Source organism: Procambarus clarkii, chromosome 58 (genome assembly GCF_040958095.1).
Source record: "Procambarus clarkii isolate CNS0578487 chromosome 58, FALCON_Pclarkii_2.0, whole genome shotgun sequence".
Classification (NCBI taxonomy): domain Eukaryota; kingdom Metazoa; phylum Arthropoda; class Malacostraca; order Decapoda; family Cambaridae; genus Procambarus; species Procambarus clarkii.
In genome coordinates, this window is record NC_091207.1 from 8,405,225 (window position 1) to 8,429,375 (window position 24,151).

Genomic DNA, 24,151 nt, shown 5'->3' on the forward strand with positions numbered 1-24,151 from the left:
TTTCACTACATCAACACTGGGTTTTTGAATGTTGTATATTCTTGGCATAGGAACTGGGAATACCTTTCTTGAACAGGTGCAGTCAAATTGCAGTATGTATTCATGTGGTAGATCATTATTTATGTATTGTTTACCGGGATATAAGTTTGTAAATTATTTCATTAATTATTCATTATTTTTGCATGTTTCAGAAAAAGAGTTGCAGTGTTGCAGAGCGTTCTTTCAGCTTTGGGACCCTGGCGGAGGCTGTAGAGGCTCTTGGCTCTGCAAGTGGTCAGTTTGTTCCTCAGCTGTTGCCGTTGTTCCAAGAGGGAACCCGAGATGAAGACAATGAAGTTCGTTCTAACTCCATCTATGGCCTGGGAGTCCTGGGTCAGCATGGTAAGCTTGAAATGTTATCTTTTGTTTATTATACCATCACTCATCTATTTGACATCTTGAAACATTATCCTCATTATGGTTTGGTATTTCACAAGTTACCAGTTAACCGATTCTTTCTGGGAGGTTCCTTCTCAGTAGCTCAAAGTTCATTTCGGGTCGACTGAGATCCGTGCTCATCTGCCTAGATTCTGAACAAGAATTTGGTACTTATGGAACAGCGTTAATATATGTTTTTGCATTTCTTTAATCATATCTGCATATTCCATTATTTCTTTATAACCCACATTTGTACACATACCATGCCTGATATCTGCAGGTTCAGAATAGTTGTTTTGTTTGTTCTCTTGGTTTTTTCATTACTGCACTATATTGGCTCTGTAATACTATCACTTTGCGCGGCCTGTCGTGCGCGCCCCAGCCCACCTCAAGGGCGGCCTGTCGTGCGCGCCCCAGCCCACCTCAAGGGCGGCCTGTCGTGCGCGCCCCAGCCCACCTCAAGGGCGGCCTGTCGTGCGCGCCCCAGCCCACCTCAAGGGCGGCCTGTCGTGCGCGCCCCAGCCCACCTCAAGGGCGGCCTGGCGTTTTCCCGTGAGTGCGCACCCACACTAAAATGTGTATACTCTTTCCAGTATTCTGGCCTCAATGTTCGTACTACGTCATTCATTTTGGTATCAAATTGTTTGCAATAGAATTCTCTAAAGGGATATATGCATATAAGGTTAAAAAAAAAAACGGTGTGTCCCCCGCAGCAAACCCGAAGATCGGCCAAGCATTAACCGTGAGTGAGTACCTGCACTAACGTGTGTATAGTACTCTTTACAGTTTTCTCACCTCAATTTTTATGCTATGTCATTCATCTTGGTATCAAAGTGGTCACAACCAAAATCGCGCAGTTTAGAACTAGTCTTATCAAAATTGAACTATAAATGGAATTTTAACAAATTTCAACTTTGGATGCAACATAGTCTCCGCCGGACATTATTTATGAAGACAATATCCGCCCGCCGAAAGTGTTAGCTGTGGCTGAAGTTTCAGCTGATTTCTTTCTTAGTACAGACGACCACATGCTTTCTGAACACCATTTATCCAAATATGCCTGTTGTCCATTTTGAGGTTTCCAAATAAAATGGTTCAATTAACTGGTGGGGCAGATAATGTGAAATAAAGATGGTGAGAAGTTTGTGAAAAAGATGTGAAAGTTTGCAACTTTTGTTTGCTCCGGCCTCACCAGCACCACGCGCTCATTCGACCCACACACCTACAAACAGATGTCATCTTAAAAGTAAACTGTCATACACCAAATCGAATTTTACGATGAATTTGACGTCGTATACCAAAAACTTTGTACTCTAGGGCAGTCATCAACAGAGGTTCCTCTATGTAGTATTTACTTTATTTCCACTTTACCTTTCATTGTGCAGCCAAATTAATCATTACATAATGACAAAAATATTTGTTTAAATTGTTGCAATTTTTGTGCATCTATCTTGAGGTTATCTTGAGATGATTTCGGGGCTTTAGTGTCCCCGCGGCCCGGTCCTCGACCAGGCCTCCACCCCCAGGAAGCAGCCCGTGACAGCTGGCCAACACCCAGGTACCTATTTTACTGCTAGGTAACAGGGGCATAGGTTGAAAGAAACTCTGCCCATTGTTTCTCTCCGGCGCCCGGGATCGAACCCGGGACCACAGGATCACAAGTCCAGTGTGCTGTCCGCTCGGCCGACCGGCTCCTTATGGCTTGCATGGCCACAAAAATTACCTACATTAACCACCGTGCTGTGCTGAGTTTATTGAGAAATTCCCCCGGTGCGCATGAAATGAAGTGTTCCCAAAAAATTCTTTTTTTTCTTCGTAAAATGGTAAATTCCCTTCCCTGAACATGTCTATGTAAAAATAAGTACCAAATTCCACTTACTTTGGCTGTAGAGACGTGGACAAGATGCGGTGTGACATCATCAGGGCCTGGTCGCCCGTGCGTGACTCGCCCAGACACGGTCGCGCGGGCCATTCAAGCACCGGGTGTTGCCACAAATATATTTTCAATTATTTGTTTTATGTATTTCCAATGCAGTTTTATTTGTTTTTTTATCGTATATGATGCATATTTGTGTCCTTTATAATATGTATACAGTAGGACGTTCATAATGTTCCTGGAACTGTGATACATGTGTCAGTAATGTGTCCACAATAAATGTTTATAGTCGCAATATTACCTGTTAAAAATTCACTAAAATTACAATATGTACAGTTTCACACACTATTTACACAGTAACACTGTATTACACACTCAGTACTTCGGAAGCGAGTAATAATCAACGAAGTAGTCCATGGTACACAGCGCGACTTCGCTCTCAGTGCACCAGGTACAGATAAATTTTTGCTTCCTGTTTCTTCATTGTGTGTGCTTGCAAATAACGCACTCACGTACACCCTTGGCTTTAGTACTTGTAGGTGGTATGTAGCCAAGCTTGTAAAGCATAAGGTAGTATTGAAAAGATTATAGGAAAAGATCAATTTGTAATGTAGTCTTGAAAAGATCGCTTTGTATGGTCCCACACAGGAAGAGATTCAGCTTACCTCAAGAGAGCTTACAACCACAGATTAGAGAACTACTTAAATTCTGTGACAAATTTTCACTCAATCAGCAGATATCGGAGCCAACGAGAAATGAAAATATTCTAGATCTGGCGCCAGATTCACGAAAGCACTTACACAAACACTTACGAGCCTGTACATCTTTTCTCAATCTTTGGCGGCTTTGTTTCCTATTATTAAACAGTTAATGAGCTCGGAAGCACCAGGAGGCTGTTTATAACAATAACAACAGTTGATTGGCAAGTTTTCATGCTTGTAAACTGTTTAATAAATGTAACCAAAGCCGTCAAAGATTGAGGAAAGATGGACACGTTCGTAAGTACTTGCGTAAGTGCTTTCGTGAATCTGGCCCCTGGTCTTTATGAACAATGAAGACATTATCAGAGACATTACGATACCAGATACCACATACTCAGATCACAAGCTCATTGAAGTGCAAACGACCATCAATACTCAGAATAGACCTAAAACGTTGATAAAGCGAGAGGGGCTATTCAGTAAATTCAATTTTAATAATAAAAGGATAGACTGGGAGATAATAAACAGGGAACTTACAAACATTCCATGGGGAACTGTTCTAAGTAATACAAGTCCTACAGAAGGAATAGAAAAACTGACTTCAGAAGCGTATCAAGTCTGTCTGAAACATGTTCCTTTGAGGAAAGCCAGAAAGAGATCTAACGTAGAAAGAGAACGCAGACGACACTATAAATGCAGGAAAAAAATAACGGAACTGCTTGTGCAGACACGAATTTCCCGTCAAAGAAGGAATAATTTAAATAGGGAGGTTGAAGAAATCGAGCGGAAATTGAAACACTCATATGAAACTGAAGAAAGGCAGTTAGAACAGAAAGCAATTCAGGAAATAAAGAAAAATCCAAAATATTTCTTCTCATGCGAAATCAAAAGCAAAAACCACTGCCCGTATTGGACCTATTCGTACAAGTGAAGGTTCATACACGGAGGATGACAAAGAAATTAGTGAAATCCTAAAAAAGCAGTATGAGGACATGTTTAGCACTCCAATAAACAACATGAAGGTGGAAGATCCAGACAATTTCTTTATGCGGGATATTCAAACCCCTGCAAATATAACTGATATAAACACGAGCGCACTAAATTTTGAAAGAGAAATTGAAAACATGCCCATGCACTCGGCCCCAGGTCCAGACTCATGGAATTCAATATTTATAAAGAAATGCAAAGTGCCGGTAGCACAGGCACTCAGTATAGTGTGGAGGAAGAGCTTGGACACGGGGGAGATACCAGATGCACTTAAAGTAGCAGACATAGCCCTTCAACACAAGGGAGGGAGCAAAGCATTGGCAAAGTATTATAGACCAGTTGCACTAACATCGCACATCATAAAAGTATTTGATAGAGTGATTAGGAGTCAGGTCACCAATTTCATGGAGACCAATGACCTTCACAACCCAGGCCAACATGGATTTCGAGCGGGAAGATCGTGCCTCTCACAGCTACTTGAGCACTACGACAAAGTCACTGAGGCATTATAAGAAAATCAGAATGCTGATGTGATATACACGGACTTCGCAAAGGCTTTCGATAAATGTGACCATGGCGTGATAGCACACAAAATGAAGTCAATGGGAATAACCGGTAAAGTAGGACGCTGGATACTCAGTTTTCTGTCAAACAGGACTCGGCGAGTAACGGTCAACCATATAAAATCTAGTCCAAGTGCAGTTAAAAGCTCTGTACCTCAGGGTACAGTCCTTGCACCGCTGCTTTTCCTTATTCTCATATCAGATATAGACAAAAATACAAGTCACAGCTTCGTATCATCCTTTGCAGATGACACAAAAATCAGTATGAAATCAGTATTACCTCGGCTGAAGACATAGAAAAAATTCAAGCTGATATTAATAAAGTTTTCGACTGGGCATCAGAAAAATAACATGATGTTTAACAGTGATAAATTCCAGGTACTCGGGTACGGTAAAAATGAGGACCTTAAACATAATACAGAGTACAAAACACAATCAAATGTACCCATAGTAGGAAAACAGCATGTAAAGGATTTGGGAATAATAGTCTGACGACCTAACGTTTAAGGAGCATAACCAAGCAAATATTGCGACAGCCAGAAAAATGATAGGATGGATTACGAGAACTTTCAAATCCAGGGATCCCATCACAATGGTTGTACTCTTCAAGGCACTTGTGTTGTCCCATCTTGAGTACTGCTCAGTACTCACTTGTGTGGAGAGATTGCTGAAGTAGAGGGAATACAGAGAACATATACGGCACGCATAGACGCAATAAAGCACCTAAATTATTGGGATCGTCTCAAAGCCCTCCAAATGTACTCACTAGAAAGAAGACGAGAGAGATATCAAATAATATACACCTGGAAGATACTGGAGGGCCAGGTACCAAATCTACACAGAAAAATAACAACGTACTGGAGTGAACGATATGGAAGAAAATGTAGAATGGAACCAGTGAAGAGCAGAGGTGCCATAGGCACAATCAGAGAACACTGTATAAACATCAGAGGTCCGCGGTTGTTCAACGTCCTCCCAGCAAGCATAAGAAATATTGCCGGAACAACAGTGGACATTTTCAAGAGGAAACTAGATTTATTCCTCCAAGGAATGCCGGACCAACCGGGCTGTGGTGGGTATGTGGGCCTGCGGGCCGCTCCAAGCAACAGCCTGGTGGACCAAACTCTCACAAGTCAAGCCTGGCCTCGGGCCGGGCTTGGGGAGTAGAAGAACTCCCAGAACCCCATCAACCAGGTATCAACCAGTGTCCGTCAGTTGGGAAGAGATTCAGGTATTCTTGAAAATATCTATGGAAAACACCACCATGGAAGCCGCTAACACTGTTCATCTATGCTATTTGTATCAGATGCATCATCACTGAACGCAGAAAACGATTCATCTAAGTATCATCTAAATAAATAGCATAGGATTGCAAGGGTGACGCTCAGAGCTACAACTGGATACGCTCGCTATATCGTCCTCATAGGTGCTGTATCACTTGCATTCGACCTTTGTGTTAGGTCCTTATTGCGCCTGGCTTCCCCAATATTATGACCCTTATGTTCTTCAAACAATAAGGTTTGAATTTCACCGACAGAGCATTATCTTTCAACACCGTGTCGGACAGGTGTTTGGGAGCCAGAGGCGCGTGCGCCACCCATGGTTGCTCATAACGTACTAACCCAGCCAGCAGCCCTAGGGCATTCTGGGATTTTTTTCCAAGATGGCTGCCTCTCACTGGAGGTCCTAAGAGTCCATTTCGTACACAACCAACCTTTTACACATTTAGAATTGGTTACTAAAAATCAAAACGAGTTTTCTCGGTTGGCACAGTTTCCCGCCGACCGAGAAAACTCGGTTGGCGCGGTAAGGGGTAATGAGACCAATCTATGAGAGAGATAGAATGAGAGAGAGAGAGAGATAGAATGTGAGAGAGAGAGAATGTGAGAGAGAGAGAATGTGAGAGAGAGAGAGAATGTGAGAGAGAGAGAGAATGTGAGAGAGAGAGAGAATGTGAGAGAGAGAGAGAATGTGAGAGAGAGAGAGAATGTGAGAGAGAGAGAGAGAATGTGAGAGAGAGAATGTGAGAGAGAGAGAGAATGTGAGAGAGAGAGAGAGAATGTGTGAGAGAGAGAGAGAATGTGTGAGAGAGAATGTGTGAGAGAGAGAGAGAATGTGTGAGAGAGAGAGAGAAAATGAGAGAGAGAAAATGAAAGAGAGAGAAAATGAAAGAGAGAGAGAATGAGAGAGAGTGAGTGAGTGAGTGAGCCAGAGTCACAGAGTCACACACACACACACAGAGAGAGAGAGAGAGAGAGAGAGAGAGAGAGAGAGAGAGAGAGAGAGAGAGAGAGAGAGAGAGAGAGAGAGAGAGAGAGAGAGAGAGAGAATGAGAGAGAGAGAGAGAGAGAGAATGAGAGAGAGAGAGAGAATGAGAGAGAGAGAGAATGAGAGAGAGAGAGAATGAGAGAGAGAGAGAGAGAAAATGAGAGAGAGAGAGAGTGAGCGAGCCAGAGTCACACACAGAGAGAGAGAGAGAGAGAGAGAGAGAGAGAGAGAGAGAGAGAGAGAGAGAGAGAGAGAGAGAATGAGAGAGAGAGAGAATGAGAGAGAGAGAGAGAGAGAGAGAATGAGAGAGAGAGAGAATGAGAGAGAGAGAGAATGAGAGAATGAGAGAGAATGAGAGAGAATGAGAGAGAGAGAGAGAATGAGAGAGAGAGAGAGAGAATGAGAGAGAGAGAGAGAGAGAGAATGAGAGAGAGAGAGAGAGAGAGAATGAGAGAGAGAGAGAGAGAGAGAGAATGAGAGAGAGAGAGAGAGAGAGAATGAGAGAGAGAGAGAGAGAGAGAATGAGAGAGAGAGAGAGAGAGAGAGAATGAGAGAGAGAGAGAGAGAGAGAGAATGAGAGAGAGAGAGAGAGAGAGAATGAGAGAGAGAATGAGAGAGAGAATGAGAGAGAGAAAGAGAGAGAGAATGAGAGAGAATGAGAGAGAGAGAAAGAGAGAGAGAGAGAGAATGAGAGAGAGAGAGAGAATGAGGGAGGGAGGGAGTCAGAGAGAGAGAGAGTCAGTATGTCAGCCAGTCAGTCCTACAACCCTGTGGTCCTCCTACAACCCTGTGTTCCTCCTACAACCCTGTGTTCTACAACCCTGTGGTCCTTGCCCCTCCCTGTGTTCTACAACCCTGTGGTCCTTGACCCTCCCTGTGTTCTACAACCCTGTGGTCCTTGCCCCTCCCTGTGTTCTACAACCCTGTGGTCCTTGCCCCTCCCTGTGTTCAACAACCCTGTGGTCCTTGCCCCTCCCCGTGTTCTACAACCCTGTGGTCCTTGCCCCTCCCTGTGTTCTACAACCCTGTGGTCCTTGACCCTCCCTGTGTTCTACAACCCTGTGGTCCTTGCCCCTCCCTGTGTTCTACAACCCTGTGGTCCTTGCCCCTCCCTGTGTTCTACAACCCTGTGGTCCTTGCACCTCCGTGTTCTACAACCCTGTGGCCCTTGACCCTCCCTGTGGTCCTTGCACTACCCTGTGTTCTACAACCCTGTGGTCCTTGACCCTCCCTGTGTTCTACAACCCTGTGGTCCTTGCCCCTCCCTGTGTTCTACAACCCTGTGGTCCTTGCCCCTCCCTGTGTTCTAAAACCCTGTGGTCCTTGCCCCTCCCTGTGTTCTACAACCCTGTGGTCCTTGCCCCTCCCTGTGTTCTACAACCCTGTGGTCCTTGCCCCTCCCTGTGTTCTACAACCCTGTGGTCCTTGCCCCTCCCTGTGTTCTACAACCCTGTGGTCCTTGCACCTCCCTGTGTTCTACAACCCTGTGGCCCCTCCCTGTGTTTTACAACCCTGTGGTCCTTGACCCTCCCTGTGTTCTACAACCCTGTGGTCCTTGCCCCTCCCTGTGCTCTACAACCCTGTGGCCCTTGCCCCTCCCTGTGTTCTACAACCCTGTGGCCCTTGCCCCTCCCTGTGTTCTACAACCCTGTGGTCCTTGCCCCTCCCTGTGTTCTACAACCCTGTGGTCCTTGCCCCTCCCTGTGTTCTACAACCCTGTGGTCCTTGCCCCTCCCTGTGTTCTACAACCCTGTGGTCCTTGCCCCTCCCTGTGTTCTACAACCCTGTGGTCCTTGCCCCTCCCTGTGTTCAACAACCCTGTGGTCCTTGACCCTCCCTGTGTTCTACAACCCTGTGGCCCTTGACCCTCCCTGTGGTCCTTGCACTACCCTGTGTTCTACAACCCTGTGGTCCTTGCCCCTCCCTGTGTTCTACAACCCTGTGGTCCTTGCACTACCCTGTGTTCTACAACCCTGTGGTCCTTGCCCCTCCCTGTGTTCAACAACCCTGTGGTCCTTGCCCCTCCCTGTGTTCTACAACCCTGTGGTCCTTGACCCTCCCTGTGTTCTACAACCCTGTGGTCCTTGCCCCTCCCTGTGCTCTACAACCCTGTGTTCCTTGCACCTCCCTGTGTTCTACAACCCTGTGGTCTTTGCCCCTCCCTATGTTCTACAACCCTGTGGTCCTTGCCCCTTCCTGTGTTCTACAACCCTGTGGTCCTTGCCCCTCCGTGTTCAACAACCCTGTGGTCCTTGCCCCTCCCTGTGTTCTACAACCCTGTGGTCCTTGCCCCTCCCTGTGTTCTTCAACCCTGTGGTCCTTGCCCCTCCCTGTGTTCTTCAACCCTGTGGTCCTTGCCCCTCCCTGTGTTCAACAACCCTGTGGTCCTTGCCCCTCCCTGTGTTCTACAACCCTGTGGTCCTTGACCCTCCCTGTGTTCTACAACCCTGTGGTCCTTGCCCCCTCCCTGTGCTCTACAACCCTGTGTTCCTTGCACCTCCCTGTGTTCTACAACCCTGTGGTCCTTGCCCCTCCCTGTGTTCTACAACCCTGTGGTCCTTGACCCTCCCTGTGTTCTACAACCCTGTGGCCCTTGCCCCTCCCTGTGTTTTACAACCCTGTGGTCCTTGACCCTCCCTGTGTTCTACAACCCTGTGGCCCTTGCCCCTCCCTGTGTTCTACAACCCTGTGGTCCTTGACCCTCCCTGTTTTCTACAACCCTGTGGTCCTTGCCCCTCCCTGTGTTCTACAACCCTGTGGTCCTTGACCCTCCCTGTGTTCTACAACCCTGTGGTCCTTGACCCTCCCTGTGTTCTACAACCCTGTGGTCCTTGCCCCTCCCTGTTTTCTACAACCCTGTGGTCCTTGACCCTCCCTGTGTTCTACAACCCTGTGGTCCTTGCCCCTCCCTGTGTTCTACAACCCTGTGGTCCTTGCCCCTCCCTGTGTTCTACAACCCTGTGGTCCTTGACCCTCCCTGTGTTCTACAACCCTGTGGTCCTTGCCCCTCCCTGTGTTCTACAACCCTGTGGTCCTTGCCCCTCCCTGTGCTCTACAACCCTGTGGTCCTTGCCCCTCCCTGTGGTCTACAACCCTGTGGTCCTTGCCCCTCCCTGTGTTCTACAACCCTGTGGTCCTTGCCCCTCCCTGTGTTCTACAACCCTGTGGTCCTTGCCCCTCCCTGTGTTCTACAACCCTGTGGTCCTTGACCCTCCCTGTGTTCTACAACCCTGTGGTCCTTGCCCCTCCCTGTGTTCTACAACCCTGTGGCCCTTGCCCCTCCCTGTGTTTTACAACCCTGTGGTCCTTGCACCTCCTTGTGTTCTACAACCCTGTGGCCCTTGCCCCTCCCTGTGTTCTACAACCCTGTGGTCCTTGACCCTCCCTGTGTTCTACAACCCTGTGGTCCTTGACCATCCCTGTGTTCTACAACCCTGTGGCCCTTGCCCCTCCCTGTGTTCTACCTCCCTGTGCTCTACAACCCTGTGGTCCTTGACCCTCCCTGTGTTCTACAACCCTGTGGTCCTTGCCCCTCCCTGTGTTCTACAACCCTGTGGTCCTTGACCCTCCCTGTGTTCTACAACCCTGTGGTCCTTGCCCCTCCCTGTGTTCTACAACCCTGTGGTCCTTGCCCCTCCCTGTGTTCTACAACCCTGTGGTCCTTGCCCCTCCCTGTGCTCTACAACCCTGTGGTCCTTGACCCTCCCTGTGTTCTACAACCCTGTGGTCCTTGCCCCTCCCTGTGTTCTACAACCCTGTGGTCCTTGCCCCTCCCTGTGTTCTACAACCCTGTGGCCCTTGACCCTCCCTGTGTTCTACAACCCTGTGGTCCTTGCCCCTCCCTGTGTTCTACAACCCTGTGGTCCTTGACCCTCCCTGTGTTCTACAACCCTGTGGTCCTTGCCCCTCCCTGTGTTCTACAGCCCTGTGGTCCTTGCACCTCCCTGTGTTCTACAACCCTGTGGCCCTTGCCCCTCCCTGTGTTCTACAACCCTGTGGCCCTTGCCCCTCCCTGTGTTCTACAACCCTGTGGTCCTTGCACCTCCCTGTGTTCTACAACCCTGTGGCCCTTGCCCCTCCCTGTGTTCTACCTCCCTGTGCTCTACAACCCTGTGGTCCTTGACCCTCCCTGTGTTCTACAACCCTGTGGTCCTTGCCCCTCCCTGTGTTCTACAACCCTGTGGTCCTTGACCCTCCCTGTGTTCTACAACCCTGTGGTCCTTGCCCCTCCCTGTGTTCTACAACCCTGTGGTCCTTGCCCCTCCCTGTGTTCTACAACCCTGTGGTCCTTGCCCCTCCCTGTGCTCTACAACCCTGTGGTCCTTGACCCTCCCTGTGTTCTACAACCCTGTGGTCCTTGCCCCTCCCTGTGTTCTACAACCCTGTGGTCCTTGCCCCTCCCTGTGTTCTACAACCCTGTGGCCCTTGACCCTCCCTGTGTTCTACAACCCTGTGGTCCTTGCCCCTCCCTGTGTTCTACAACCCTGTGGTCCTTGCCCCTCCCTGTGTTCTACAACCCTGTGGTCCTTGCCCCTCCCTGTGCTTTACAACCCTGTGGTCCTTGACCCTCCCTGTGTTCTACAACCCTGTGGCCCTTGCCCCTCCCTGTGTTCTACAACCCTGTGGCCCTTGCCCCTCCCTGTGTTCTACAACCCTGTGGTCCTTGCACCTCCCTGTGTTCTACAACCCTGTGGTCCTTGCCCCTCCCTGTGTTCTACAACCCTGTGGTCCTTGACCCTCCCTGTGTTCTACAACCCTGTGGTCCTTGCCCCTCCCTGTGTTCTACAGCCCTGTGGTCCTTGCACCTCCCTGTGTTCTACAACCCTGTGGCCCTTGCCCCTCCCTGTGTTCTACAACCCTGTGGCCCTTGCCCCTCCCTGTGTTCTACAACCCTGTGGTCCTTGCACCTCCCTGTGTTCTACAACCCTGTGGTCCTTGACCCTCCCTGTGTTCTACAACCCTGTGGCCCTTGACCCTCCCTGTGTTCTACAACCCTGTGGCCCTAGCCCCTCCCTGTGTTCTACAACCCTGTGGTCCTTGACCCTCCCTGTGTTCTACAACCCTGTGGCCCTAGCCCCTCCCTGTGTTCTACAACCCTGTGGTCCTTGCACCTCCCTGTGCTCATTACACATGTTGGTTCTTGTAATATGCCAGCCTTGAATACCTTCTTCAGTCAGCCTGATTTGATCATAAAAATATCTAATCAAAGGTTATATTTCAGGTGGTGATGCAGTGATGGGCCACTTCAATAACATTCTGGCAGTATTATCTGAAGCCCTCAGCAAAGAGACCTTTCCTCGAGCTCTGGATAACATATGCGGGGCTGTAGCGAGGCTAATTAGTACCAGTCCAACAAATGTGCCTTTGGAACAGGTAGTGTGTGTGTGTGTGTACTTACCTACTTGTGCCTGCTGGATTGCGCATTGTCTCTTGGCTTGTGTCTTTCTAGCCGCTGGTTGTTTAAAGCAATGACTCCATTTCCCTCTTGTATCTAATTTTAAAATTATGAATAGTGTGTACTTCCACAACGTGCTTCTTTAGTTCAAAGTAAGGATTATGATTCTGCTGAACCCTGGCCACAGTTCCCCGAAATTGGGATAATTGAGCATTTTTCTGAAACTTGACATCCCTCGGCTAGTCCATGGGGGGAGCATGTTCACGACAACGCCTAATGATGGATGCCAAGTGAGGCATGCTGCCAGACATATACATGCAAATTCCTAGAATCCTGTTCAGGACATTGTATACAGCACTGTACCTTGAGTCAAGATGTAGGTTACATCTGAAAATTTGGTTTTTAATACACTTACACATATACTAGGCCTTCCCATCACCTTCAGTGGTAGATGTCTTATTACTAACACTTTTAGAAATAAATCCTAGTACTGTACCTTGATTGCTTTATTTGGTATATTAATTCATTAAAGTTTTTGTTTTATGAACCTTACTAATTATGACTCGGATCTTATTTTGCATTGACATTTTACAGTTTCAACATTGTGCAGCTGGATATCTGGTTACTATTATTATTATTTAAGCTCACGCCCCCACATTTTTCAGTAGTAAACTGCATCTGCCAAGCTTTCATCCATTTTAAAAGTTTATATAGGTTATTGTGTAGCAGTATTGTCTCTTGAGTTTATTTCCTGCCATATTTTTGTGTTGCCTGCAAATTTGCAAATGTTCCTACACATCTGTTTTTTTAAATTTGCTGACCTGGAGATAAGTTTTGAAATTGCCTTGCACAATGAAACTATATCCAGCTAATTATGTATGCTCAACTTTTTTCTTATTCCTCTGTATTCCTCATGATTTTCCAAACATTGGCTTCATTATTTTTTCTTAATGAGCCATGACTTATCTCTGTGTGTTTGGGCTGAATATAAATAGATGTTGTATTTTGGTTTAACTTTTCAGGTGTTCCCAGTGGTATTAGGGTGCCTACCTTTGAGAGAGGACTTTGAAGAGAATTCTACAGTTTTTGAATGCTTCCTTGTGCTATACCGTGCCCAACATCCTATGCTCGCCCAGAACTTGGCACCAATCTTGCGTTTAGCCGCTCTTATCTACACAACTAAGCAAGCAGATGATAGTAAGTTGCTACCTAACTCCTACTGTCAAAAGTGTTCATACATTACTCAAACATTATTGTACCTTTACTACTTGATCTAAATGCAGTGTTCTTACTGCCTCATACAAAAGGCTTTCAAACTTAGCAGTCTCAATCTTAGCATGATTTTCATCAATTGTCTACTTTATACTGATGTTTTGTATCTCTTACTTTTCCTAGCCATTTTATTGTGATCAAGTCCCCTGAGTTGCTCTCCTCACCTAAACCCTTACTTCTTTCATTGTTCTCAAGCAATTGGCTGCTATGTTACTATTGCCTGGAGGTAATTTGTGTTGCCCTGTGATGTTTAAAAGTCCCGCCGATTTTAGGGAGCATCGTTCAACACTAGAGACCACTAGCAATAGTTTACCTCATTGGAAAATAATCCCGAGTGTCTTGGTTTCATTTCTGGTCCTTAGTAAAAAGATGAATTATCAAAGTGTAATTTCCTAAGTCCATTCACTGGTTGGGAGCTAGGCACAGGGTGTCCCATCATCCTGGTACTCTTATAATGACACTGAAATTACTGACAGTTATGGCATCTACCACATTTTCATTTGTTCCAACCATCTATCACTCTGCTTGCGAATAAAAAAACTTTCTAGTTTTTTTTGGCGCACTTTTTTTTTCCTTGGCTTGAACCTATGACCTTGTTCTTGAAGTTGGAGGTTTCATGAATTACTGTCAGTTTTATCAATTCCTGTTATAGGTACTGTTTTATATGTAGTGATCATATTAATTCATTGTATTTTTGTTTTCAAGCTCTGGCATATTTTTAATGCCTGTAGCCTATACTCAAAAGCTCTTTGTTTTTCAGTTTTAGAAGCCATTTTGTAGCATGCCTTTGTACCTTCAGTTTATTGATGTTCCTGTTGATATATAGGAACCATACAACTGCTACATGTTCCAAATTTGGTCTCAAAATTAATGAACGGTTTCTTCAATATTTCACCGTCCATGTGTTGAAAAGCAATTTTAAAGTTGGAAAGCGTCGCATGTGCTCCTTACACAATGTCGTTGTGTTCCTTTGGTGGCAGTCTGCTAGCCTAAACCACCCCTAGAGATCTAGGGGTGGTTGGTTAGTTTCCTACAGGCATCTAGCTAACCAAACAGGACACCCAGCCACTATGCACATTTGCCTATAGAACTGAGTGTTCTATACCCAGGACTGCTTCACCTTATTACTCCCTCTCCCCACCTGTGCTCATTTCATTTCCCTGATTGTATCCTTGGATGTGCTGGGTGTGGAATACCTTCCTCAGTTGTTCTGGTGTAATCAAACCATATCTCGTATTTTTATGGATAGGTGACTTCATGCCTTCCTTGATAGGCTTCATACACAATCAAGTATTTATCAAGTCATTTTATTGTACATAATTCAGACACATTGTTATATAAATATTTTCATTGATATTTCTGTTTTATTAAATAAAATTTCTTTACAGAAACCAATCAGCTGATTCAAGAGTTGGTTAAGAGCGTAAATCGTGATTTTCCTGAACAAGTTACGACAGTGGTCCAGAGTCTGGAGCCTGAGGTGGCCGCTAGACTACAGGCAGCGGCCTCTACAGTACCACCGACCACCACCTAGTTTATTGGTTATCGAGCTCTGGTCATACTTGGCAACTACAATCATGATATTGCAAACATTTTGTGTTTTCCTTGACAAGTTTGTGGAATACTTTGGTTTGATGCAACTGGTGTTACAGACAGTAAATGATGTGGAGCACTTCACGTGGGCCTACATCTATGGTGGATGTTATATAATAAGAACACTTAAGCATGAGCACTTGTTCAGTCTGTTTGCTTAGCACTCTGCACTGGTTTTTAGAGAATGCACAAGTTATCCAAGTAGCTTGAGGGAAGTAGCGACGGAGCTACGTCCTCATTCGTGGTTACATGTATGGCATCCTTGCCCCTCTTAACTCTCACTCACTCTGAATGTGAGGGGTTAGCTCCCTGTCTCCAGCTTTCTAGGTAGTGGAGTATGCTTAATGCTTGGAGAGTACAAGGACAAATTTGTCTTTATTTTGCATTTATGTATTTTGTTTTAAATATGTACCATGTTTAAAGGTTGCAAGGGCTTGCGGCATGAAGGATGTTGTGCTTTCTATGCAAAGACCAGTCTATTTTTCATAGAGAACTCACATGCAAGGTGAGGTGAATTGACCATGGATGGCCATGTTATCCTTATTAACCAAGACACGACTGGAATAGTTATGATTTTGTTTTTTTAAAGTTGAAAGAGCCAGTGATATATTTAGATATTAAAAGTATTATGATCTATTGCCGTTATTTTTCTTAAGGACTTTGTCTGGCATGAGCACTTGCATAATTGCTCTCGCCGGACATAACACTGGGTCAGGTTCAGCTGTAAATGCTCTCCATGAGAATTGTGCATAGAAGACTAGAGAAACACCAGCCACCGATTTGCTCATTGGCAGTGTGGTGGTGAAGGGAGCTTGGAAACCTTAACAGTGGTATACTGACCCGGGCCACTCGCTCTACACTCTACACAAGGTCAAGGGGATGATGGTCTGCATTGTACCAATGCTCATTTCTCTCTTATTTTTCTAGTAGTTATAATGCTCATTTGTTAGTTAAGAAATTTATATATTCTTCATGTAGGGAATCCAGAGAAAGTTTAGTTTGTGTAAGGAGGAAAACAAATCTATGTGCTCTTGTAATATTATATTTTTTTTATAATTTTTGTAATTGTTTAATAGTAAAATATGTATATTTAATAAAGTAAGCATTTGACTATTGTAGTAATTTGTTTGTTATAAACTTGTGTACTGTAGAAATTCATTGTTAGAAATTTAAAAGATAAGTTTATTATTTTCTGAAGAGCAAATTAAAATGTGAAGAGTTCTGTACAATTGTTATTAACTTTTTGTAATTAGAAAGTTTGTTAGTCATTAATTTTATATATTATCTGGGGGTTCATTAGAAGACAACTGGTTGCATTTTATGGTTGTCAATGTGCCCTTTGACAGCCGCCCACTTGAACTGTCGCGACGAGTGTCTAGGGACGTGCTGTCGTCACTACGGCGAGTGTCTAGGGACGTGCTGTCGTCACTACGGCGAGTGTCTAGGGACGTGCTGTCGTCACTACGGCGAGTGTCTAGGGACGTGCTGTCGTCACTACGGCGAGTGTCTAGGGACGTGCTGTCGTCACTACGGCGAGTGTCTAGGGACGTGCTGTCGTCACTACGGCGAGTGTCTAGGGACGTGCTGTCGTCACTACGGCGAGTGTCTAGGGACGTGCTGTCGTCACTACGGCGAGTGTCTAGGGACGTGCTGTCGTCACTACGGCGAGTGTCTAGGGACGTGCTGCCGTCACTACGGCGAGTGTCTAGGGACGTGCTGTCGTCACTACGGCCTGCTACTTTCATTATTACATGCTGCTGCTGCTTTATCATGCAATGGAACCCCTCAAATATAAGACAACCAGTTTGCAGTGGATTTTGTAATTACTGCACTGCATGTTATCAAGAGTGAATGATATTATACTGTAATTTGCTTAGTGTAAAAGATAGTAATTTAATGCATGCAGTTAAAGAGAATTGGAGGTGGTGTTAAGTATGGGGTGCTCGCAGGTCAGTGTTGGTGGTGTTAGGGTGGTGCACGTGCTACACTTGTGCACATACAGTATTAAGAGGATGGAGGTAGAGTATACTGGAAGAGTGTGTTGTGGTGGTTTACCATGTGCATCACCTCATTCCACTTCATAAATTATTGCCCCATTAACCTTAATTTTTGTTACTCAATTAATTTAGTTTTCTGGTTGCTTTAACTGCTTATGAACACCTAAATGAATATGAATAAATCTATAGATGTGTTTTGTATTTATATGTAATGTTCACAATACAATCCACAGGTACGCACGTGTGTGCAACTCTGTGCTTGTGAGTATCTGTTGTGTCTTCATGGACCCCGTCTCTTCATGCATATGTACTAAAATAATTCCTCACTTTATAAAAGTACTCTTCCATCTGTGCACATGTTGTGACTACAAGTGACAAGCTTTACAATTGATCAAAACATACATACATACATATATGCATAAAATATATGGTGTTGGGTTTTTCCATTTGGAACACTTAACATCAAGTTTTCAAATTTAGTTGTGCCAATTTTAAAGCAATTGAATGTTTTGATTTATATTGCTACCACTCATTTAATTCATTCAGATTTTGACGAACCGTTAATTTCTGTTAATCCAGACTGGAATGTTAATGGGATGTTTTACATTGTTTAGTGTGGCTCTTTCATGCCTGTCCTGTGGGCGGTAGTGGACCCTAGGCCCATTTATGGGCAGTAGTGAAAAAAGCAACATAGAGGCACAGAATTGGCTCGGGGAGTGAACCCCAAAATTTATTTAGGTAACAATCTCAATAAAGTAGTTACAGTTGAGTGTGTGTCTAACAATGGGTTGGAGACTATTCCCATGTGCAGTCTTTCAGCTAAGCAACTTAACGTGCAGTGAGCTAGTTTCTTAATTTGATTTAGTTCTGCACATCTCTCGGCCCTTCACCCAGTGGGCGTAGGTAGTAGTTTGTGAATGGTGTGCGTTGTGTACCCGCTTGAGGGAAGGTGCTGCATGCTTTTCTGCCAATACACACCCTCTCAACTTTTCCATGACATGTTTGAGTTGTGTGTAAGGTGTGAATATTTATGAAATGTTAACTATATAATGACCATGCACAAAGAACTTTATTAGTTTTTTATTATTAAAGCTACAGAATTGCAAGCAGTTCTCTAACAAAGACAATGGAATGAGACAACGTGGTCAAAGAAAATTTGTATTCGGTGAAATTTTATAATTTCTATATTATGTGGTAATATTTTTATATTCAAAATATTTATGAACATTATTCAGTAATTTTATTTTGAGAAGTATGGTGGCGAATCATATTTGATCAAAAACTTTGATGTTGGGTATTCCCTATATAATCTAATTTTTGATGGTTGGTATTTTGGATAAATTAGTTATTCAATCTGTGATTGGTTCTCATGGCAACTACCAATTATTATATTTTTTGTTTTTAAGCTGGGGTAAGGGCCATGATGGTGCACAAATGTTCGTCCATTCCACAAGGTCCTGGCATAACAAGCGTGAATCGGGATTATACGTAGAAGTATAATGCACCTGATAAAATAGGTTTTGACCATTAACACAATGCTAATTTGAATTGAATTAATGTTGTGTAATGATCCTGCAGGGTAAGTTGCAAGAAGCAGATTTTTCACTGCCGATAAGATTCCATGGGAAATTGTTGTGAATTCAAAAGTTCAATCTTTGTTGGTTGGATGTGTGTGCATTCCCTTCGTATGAAGCACATCAACTCTCGCTGTAACCTACTCTTCTAAGCTTTCTAAGCTTGGCAACATTTGATTGTTTCTAATCTACTTTCTTTAACACTTGTTTTATATGCAAATGCTGCTAGCAAATGTAGGGCGGCAGGCATGGCAAAAGTTGTACACAGTTGGTCAAATACAAATTGTCTTCCAGAGTGAAAATAGTAGTATCACATTTAATTATAACCAGGATATCCTTCCTTTTATCTCCTAAATATTTGATTATCAATATCAAATAATTTCTAATCACAGGTGGGTACTCTTATCCTCAGTGAAGAAGATGGTGATTATGTAGTGTCAAGATGTTTAACTTTCTCCTACAGTTTTTTCTTCTTCCATCTTTTCATTTAAAGTATAATTTAACATTGTATGTCTTTCATTAGTGTATGGTGTAGAGATGAAAGGTGGATAAGAAAGCCCAGCTTAAGTGATATATAATATAATGAGCAGAACATGTACAGTATAGTGGGAAAACTGCCTTCATATTCTTTCTGGAAAGGTGATTATATTAGTAATTCCAGTAATTGATAGTTTATGTTTATGAATACTTTAAATATGAAGGGATGAGTGTTTGTGTATTTTACCAAGTGTGTTGCCACCAGATTGTGTACTCTGCAGCTGGAGGTTGTCTCCTTGTGGTGGCTGCAACCCGGCCTCCACACATGACACTGCCTCTACCTACTATACATCCAATGTTGTACCCAAAAATCTAGGTTTTGTACTATTAATGTTATGGCGAGCTTGAATGTGTATGAACAACCCTAAGCATCTAGGCCTAGTATGTGTACTAAATTGTGCCTTGGGTGTATACCGAGGGCAGTTTAGGTCTGTGGTTAGGCTTTGAGAATGCCAATAGTACGAAAGCTGGGTCCCCTCCCCCACTCTCTCGTGGTCTATATTTAGTACGTTCCATCCATCCATAGTAGTTATAGATCCTCTCACTTTTGGAGGGTGGGGTCGGGGTATTGAATTGGGGAAAAAAATAGTGTCGGGGACAATTGTGGTGAATAATGTCTACATAATATAGAAGTAGCTTGTCTTCACTTAAATATCTGAAGGCGAGGTAATCTGTGCAATAAAATCTACAAATTATAGAAGTAGCTGCTGTTGGTTGTGGAAAATTTGCTGTACAATATAACATTGACACCTTAGTCTAGGTTTGATAAGTGGATGCACAGAGCTGGTCTCTTACGGGAAGCCCTTGCCTGAAATCCTGTTATACCTCGGCATAAAATTGGTGAATACTTACACTTAATATTTTTGAACAGGCACTGACTTTTGCAGTACGAAGGCTTAATTCATAGAACAACTTTTGGCTATGCAGTCAGATTAAAAGTAACAATTCTAAGAAATTCGTATGTTTCTATGACCTTGAAGGTGCTAACCACTTGACAGTTAAAATCTTGAAACAAAAATATGCCAACATTCTCAACTCATCGACTTGAGGATGGTCCAGGACGGACCGAAACGTCGTCGTCCCTTCAACCTCCTAGTGTGTGGTCTGGTCAACATAATTTAGCCACGTTATTGTGACTCATCGCCAGCATGCCAACATTGCCATAACTGATGCTGAAGATGGTAACGTTGCCATCATGTTGGATGTGGCTACTGTGATTATTCACCTGTCTAGCCACTGGAGTTTGGGCAGCAGTTGTGTATGTTGTACAGCAGTTGAAAATGTTTGCAAGTTAATTGGTCACTGGTGCTTAAAATCTTCAAATTATGGAACTCCCATTAATCTGAGGTTTTGAATGACTATAAGAAGCGAGTAATCTCTCCTGGTTTTTGTTTTCAGTAATAAAAATGATATGCATTAATAAGATTCTAGTCTGGATTACTTACAGCATCTGCAATGAAAACATACATTTCTCTAGCTTAAAATACCATTATGTAGCAAATTTGGGGCAATTTAAATATTTCCACATTTATATGGTGTTAAAGATGGTTAGTAAATATTTTTCTACGATGTTAAGTGCCTTGTGCAAGTCGGATGCAACGATAAAATAAGCCTAGCTTGTTTTCTTATAAAAGTGGAATGCTGATTAAATAAATGCCTTGCAGTATATTGTTGTTTTCTTAATACAGTACATCAAAGTGAATGTAATGAAAACCCACTAGGGGGAACTATGGTACAAAGTAATGCTTTGCTTAACATGGTAAATGACTAGTGGCTTTACAAGATTGTAATTACTATATGTATCCTCACAATCCCAATGTACCTAATTGTATATATATAAATAAATAAATAAACTAGTGTGCGCTGTGGAATTGAGTGTTGGGTAGGAATGCCTGGCATGAGGTAATGTTACACAGTAGGTGCATTTTTTACTCTAGGCATTCATAAAGAATAGAAGAAAAAATGTGATATGATCACTTACAAAATAACAGAAATCTACCAAATTGACAGGAATTCCTGAAACCAAGAATTTCAAGAACAAGAGTACACAGATTCAAGATAAGGTTACAAAGGTGCCGAAAAAATATTAGTGATCTTTTGCAAACGGAGTAATAGACTGTTTAAACAAGCTAAGTGAGAAGGTGGCGGAGCAAAACTGTCAGTAGTTTCAAAGATTTGCCTATGCCCCGATTTCACTGATACTGATCTTACTTAGTATACTGTGTTCTTTGCCTTTGTTTCTCCCTTGTTCTCTTCCTGTACCACCAGTAGTACATTCCTGCTGGTACATCTGTATGTCTACGTTAAAAACGTAAACCTCTCTCCTCCTCTCCTTCCTCCCCGGCGGGTAAGAATACATAAGAACATAAGAACATAAGAACAAAGGTAACTGCAGAAGGCCTATTGGCCCATACGAGGCAGCTCCTATTCTATAACCACCCAATCCCACTCATATACTTGTCCAACCCGTGCTTGAAACAATCGAGGGACCCCACCTCCACAATGTTACACGGCAATTGGTTCCACAAATCAACAACCCTGTTACTGAACCAGTATTTACCCAAGTCTTTCCTAAATCTAAACTTATCCAATTTATATCCATTGTTTCGTGTTCTGTCCTGTGTTGATACTTTTAATACCCTATTAATATCCCCCCGGTTATGTCCATTCATCCACTTGTAAACCTCTATCATGTCACCCCTAACTCTTCGCCTTTCCAGTGAATGCAACTTAAGCTTTGTTAATCTTTCTTCATATGAAAGATTTCTAATTTGGGGAATTAACTTAGTCATCCTACGCTGGACACGTTCAAGTGAATTTATATCCATTCTATAATATGGCGACCAAAACTGAACTGCATAATCTAAATGGGGCCTAACTAGAGCAAGATATAGCTTGAGAACCACACCAGGTGTCTTGTTACTAACGCTGCGATTAATAAATCCAAGTGTCCGATTTGCCTTATTACGAACATTTATGCATTGATCCTTTTGTTTTAAATTCTTACTAATCATAACTCCCAGATCCCTTTCGCAATCCGACTTCGCAATCACAACACCATCTAGCTCGTATCTTGTAACTCTATCATCATTACCTAACCTCAGAACTTTACATTTATCAGCATTAAACTGCATCTGCCAATCCTTTGACCATTTCAAAACCCTATCTAGATCAACTTGAAGTGATAGTGAGTCCTCCTCCGAATTAATTTCCCTACCGATTTTCGTATCATCGGCAAATTTGCAAATGTTGCTACTCAAACCTGAATCTAAATCATTTATATATATTATAAACAACAGAGGTCCCAGGACAGAGCCTTGAGGCACTCCACTTACAACATTTTCCCACTCTGACTTGATTCCATTTATACTAACTCTCTGTTTCCTTTGGTATAGCCATGCCCTAATCCAGCTTAATATAGCACCCCCAATACCATGAGACTCTATTTTTTTAATCAGTCTTTCATGTGGCACTGTATCAAAAGCTTTGCTAAAGTCAAGGTATACAACATCGCAATCCTTACCACTATCAACTGCCTCAACAATACTAGAATAAAAAGATAACAAATTTGTTAAACATGAACGGCCATTTATAAAACCATGTTGCGACTCAATTATTAATTTATGTTTTTCAAGATGAAGACGAATTTTATTTGCTCAAGAATTTTATTTGTACAAGAATGCATCACTGTTATTCACCTTCCGACTCCGCCACTGAAATATTCTGCAGGGATAGTCGGAGTCACCTGTCCCATCCTTGGAGGTTACCTTGGTCCTCGATTCTGTCTCTGATGCCCTAAGGTGTACTCCCCTTTTTCCGTCTAATTCCCTTGGCCGCCCCTCTCCGATGCCTCCCACTCCAGACTCGTTTGGTCCGCCTCTGGGCCATCATCCTTGCTAAATTTACCAATGCTCCGTAACCTCGAATTCACTGATCCTGTTCTTAGTATACCGTGTTCTTCTTTGCCTTTGTTTCTCCCTTGTTCTTTATTTATGTTTCTATTTTTGACAGTGTCTATTTTTCAATGGAATATTCGTGGATTTTATGCCAACTTCCACGAACTCCGAGTGCTGATCACGCAGTTGTCACCACTTTGTGTTCGTCTCCAGGAGCCGATGCTTGGCGCTCGTCTTGGTTACTTCTGTGGTTATTACTTTCTCCCCCCCCCCCCCCTCCTTCCAGCTCTTGCTGGGGCCCATAACTCTACTGCTCTCTTGATTCGTACTGATATTCCCTTCGTCCCCCCTACTTTTTCCGTCGCCCATCCAATATTCTGCGGCCCGTATCTTTGTAAATGGTATACAGTTTGTTCTATTTATCTTCTCCCCTTCCCCCTTCCCCCCATTCCGTGTCCCACTTTCTCTTCCTCATCTTAAACACCTGTCACCTGTTGGACTCCTTACCAGAGCCTGTGCTCGTGTTTGGTGATTTTAACTATCGGCACGACCTCTGGGGTGATGACGGGAGACATCTCCCGTCACGCAGGGTGCAGTCGCACCTCCACAGATCTCCAGTATCAGCTCTTGATACTGGTAATGGCTCAAAAGGGCCACCACTTACGGGGTATTCATGCCCGTGCCACCTCTTGGGTGGCTTAATCTTCATCAATCAATCTGGGGTGATGCTCTGACAAACACCCGGGGCCGCCGCCTTCAACCATCTGTCCTGTCTCTTCTCGTTGCGAAGTGGTAACACGCGCCTGCTGGGCGTTCCACGAGCGATTTAGCCTGGGTTCGTATCCTGGCCGGAGAGGATATACTGGGCGCCAATCCTTAACTGTAGCCTCTGTTCACCCAGCAGTGAATGGTTACCTGGTTGTTAAACGATTTGGCGGGTCGTATTCCGGGGATAATTAGGATTAAGGACCTGCCCGAAAGTCTATGCGTGCTATTGGCTGTACAAGAATGTAATAACTTGTATATATAGATAAATTAAAAAAATAAAAAATACTGAAACCTGGTCAATGGGCGC

The 24,151-nt window shown here is 43.8% G+C and overlaps 2 protein-coding genes across 2 annotated transcripts in view; one reads left to right on the forward strand and one right to left on the reverse strand.

Annotated features, from left to right (window-relative positions):
* LOC123767963 (importin-4) overlaps positions 1 to 16,294 on the forward strand; it is a 75,244-nt gene extending 58,950 nt beyond the window's left edge. Inside the window, exons 17-20 of the mRNA XM_045758173.2 lie at positions 192 to 381; positions 12,034 to 12,185; positions 13,230 to 13,404; positions 14,868 to 16,294. Of these exons, the coding sequence (XP_045614129.1) occupies positions 192 to 381; positions 12,034 to 12,185; positions 13,230 to 13,404; positions 14,868 to 15,013 (663 nt within the window). The 3' untranslated portion in view covers positions 15,014 to 16,294. The remainder of the gene's footprint in view (positions 1 to 191; positions 382 to 12,033; positions 12,186 to 13,229; positions 13,405 to 14,867) is intronic.
* A 52-nt stretch (positions 16,295 to 16,346) lies between these two features.
* LOC138353513 (dentin sialophosphoprotein-like) lies at positions 16,347 to 16,817 on the reverse strand. Its single transcript, XM_069306493.1, has one exon. It carries the CDS (start codon positions 16,815 to 16,817, stop codon positions 16,347 to 16,349), a length of 471 nt encoding a protein of 156 aa, XP_069162594.1.
* Positions 16,818 to 24,151: the final 7,334 nt, after the last annotated feature.

Coding starts and splice junctions, on each gene's coding strand:
- LOC138353513 (XM_069306493.1), bottom strand. CDS start 16,817: ATGAAAGTAGCAGGCCGTAGTGACGACAGCACGTCCCTAGACACTCGC.